Source organism: Nicotiana tomentosiformis, chromosome 3, assembly GCF_000390325.3.
Source record: "Nicotiana tomentosiformis chromosome 3, ASM39032v3, whole genome shotgun sequence".
NCBI lineage: Eukaryota > Viridiplantae > Streptophyta > Magnoliopsida > Solanales > Solanaceae > Nicotiana > Nicotiana tomentosiformis.
In genome coordinates, this window is record NC_090814.1 from 46,620,764 (window position 1) to 46,623,589 (window position 2,826).

The following is a 2,826-nucleotide window of genomic DNA, read 5'->3' on the forward strand; positions in this document are numbered from 1 at the left end:
AACATTACGCACAAATTATGCCGAGGTCATATGGCACGATCCCTAATAATCATGTACACTGCCGAGGTCGATCGGCCCAAACCAGGGATGCATCTCAATTATACTACAGAGGTCCTTCGACCCGATCTATAATGATATTTCATAGCACTTCCGAGGCATTCACCGGATCCATAGGAATAGTGGAAACTCTTTGATTACGGGTCACATAATTACAAAACAGGGATAGGAACATAAGGAAGACATGATTTTCACCGACAATCAAGTATCTCGCTAAAAATAAATTCAAGGTAAAGAGGCTCGGCCTAGCGTAATCCCTAATCCAAGTTTAATTATAAATTTAAGTAATTAAACTAACAAGTTAAGTTCAAGAAATAGTAAGGTAAAGTCCTAAGTATACCCGAACATAAACATGATTTTAGCTACGTACGAACTCTCATCACCTCGTGCGTATGTAGCACCCATAAAAACTATCACACAACAATTAAAGCACCTACGGGGGTAATTCCCTCTTACAAGATTGGGAAAGAGACTTACCTCACTTCCAAGTTCACTACTCGGCTCTTCAACCTCACTAGTTGCCTCAAATAAATGTCGAGAAATCCGAAACTAGTCAAACGTCATAAAAACTAATCAATATATGCCCAAAAGTCCATAATTTAACTTTTAGAGTAATTTCCAATTCGGAAAGTTGATAAAAGTCACCCCTGGGCCCAAGCGTCTGGATTCCAAAATTTTTCGCAGATAAATGTTACCCATGACCTTACAAACTCAAATATATAATTTATACCAAATTCCATAATCAATTTCGTTGTCAAATCCCATTTTTACTAAACACTAGAATTTTTAACATAATCCCATAATTCTACTAATTTATATGTTAAAATATACCCATAATCCATGTATTTAACTTATATTGGGTAGAAATCACTCACCTTATAGTTCTTGATGAAAATATCCCCTCCAAGAAGCTCCAAAAATCGCCCAAGCCAAAGAGAAATTGGAAAATCAGCCAAAGTCGTGTTATTAAAAAGCGATTCGTCCCGTGATTGCAAACACCAAGCTGTTCCAGCTGACCAAAATGCCCTTCAAATTCGTGACAGAACTGTCGCGTTCGCAATGTACCATCTCCCAGCTTTCCGCATTAACGGTCCCCCTGATACATTCGCGAAGGCTAATAGCCTTCCAACCCAACTCAACCTCAGCCTTCTTCATGTTCACGAGGATAGCTTTGCGTTTGTAAAGAGGAACTAGAAGGGAAAATTTTCAGAACCCTCACTAGTCTTCTTCGTGATCATAGGTCAACCTTCAGGATCGCGAAGCACACCGGCACACCAGAAATTTCAGCCAACTTCAACTTTGCTCCTGGTGGTCCGAAACTCACCCGAGCCACCCGGGACCCCGTCCAAATGTATCAACATGTCCATAAACATGCTACGGACCTAATCAAAGTCTCAGAAAACATAAAATAAAATTGAAACCTAGAATCGCACCTCGAAACCAAATTAAATAACTTCTAAATTTCTAGCTCATTTCAACCAACTCTGAATGCGACGAATCACACTTAGACAACTCGGAATGACGCCAAATTTTACAAACAAGTTACAAATCGCAATACAAATGTTTTCCAAGGCTAGAAATCCCAAACAGACATTGATAACACCAAAGTCTACTTCAAATCAAACTTAGAAAACTCTAAAACCTTCAGAACGCCAACTTTCAAGAATAAGTACCAAAACACTCCCGGTCCACCCGAAACTCAATCGGAACATACCCTCAAGTCCAAATTAATCATACTAACCTATTGGAACCTTCAAATCTCAATTCGAAGGTTGTTTACTCAAAGTGTTGACTCATGTAAAACTTGGCCAACTTAGGCCACTATTATGGAACTAGGTGTTCTGAATTCAACTCGAACACTTCCAAAACCAAACCAATTGTTCGTGCAAGTCATAAAATAGTAAAAGAACATACGGGAACTCTTAAATAGGGGAAATGGGATCAATAAAGCAAAACAATTGGTTGGGGCGTTACATTCTCCACCTCTTAAACATATTTTCTTCTTCGAATGGGTTATAATCATATCTGGAATGGCGAATATCTGTGGATATCTGCTCCGTATGTCCTCCCCAGTCTCCGAAGTTGCCTCCTCGACCCCTCCACTGGACCTTCGCCGCTGAAATCTTCTTAGACCTCAACTTGCAGACCTGCCCGTCAACAATATCAACTGACTCTTCCTCATTACCCAAACTTTCATTTAACTTAATTGTACTGTAATCTAACACATAGGACCTATCAGCGTGGTAACTCCAGAGCATAGAGATGTGGAATACTGGATGAACTTGTGATATGTTAGGAGGCAAAGCAAGGCTGTAAGCAACCTCTCCAAATCGCTTCAATACCTCAAATGTACCGATGAACCTCGGACTTAGCTTGCCACTCTTTCCAAACCTCATGATACCCTTCATTGGCGAGACTTTCAAGAGAACCTTCTTGCCCAACATAAATGATAAATTGCACGCTTTCTAATGTGTGTAATTCTTCTACCTAGACTGAGCTATGTGAAGTCGCTCCTGTATCAACTTTACCTTATCCAAGGCATCCTTTACCAACTCCATACCATATAACCTAGCCTCACAGGGCTCAAACCAATCGATCAGGGAACGACATCACCGACTATACATGGCCTCAAATAGAGCCATCTCGATGTTGGACTGATAATTGTTGTTGTAAGAAAACTCGACCAAAGGTAAGAATCGAACCCACTACCCTCCGAAGTCAATCACACATGCTCTTAGCATATCCTCCAGAATCTGAACTATTCACTGA

The 2,826-nt window shown here is 40.3% G+C and overlaps 1 protein-coding gene across 1 annotated transcript; it reads right to left on the reverse strand.

Annotated features, from left to right (window-relative positions):
• Positions 1-2,027: 2,027 nt before the first annotated feature.
• Positions 2,028-2,465, reverse strand: LOC138907748 (uncharacterized). Its single transcript, XM_070198355.1, has one exon. The coding sequence runs from the start codon at positions 2,463-2,465 to the stop codon at positions 2,028-2,030; it is 438 nt and encodes a 145-aa protein (XP_070054456.1).
• Positions 2,466-2,826: the final 361 nt, after the last annotated feature.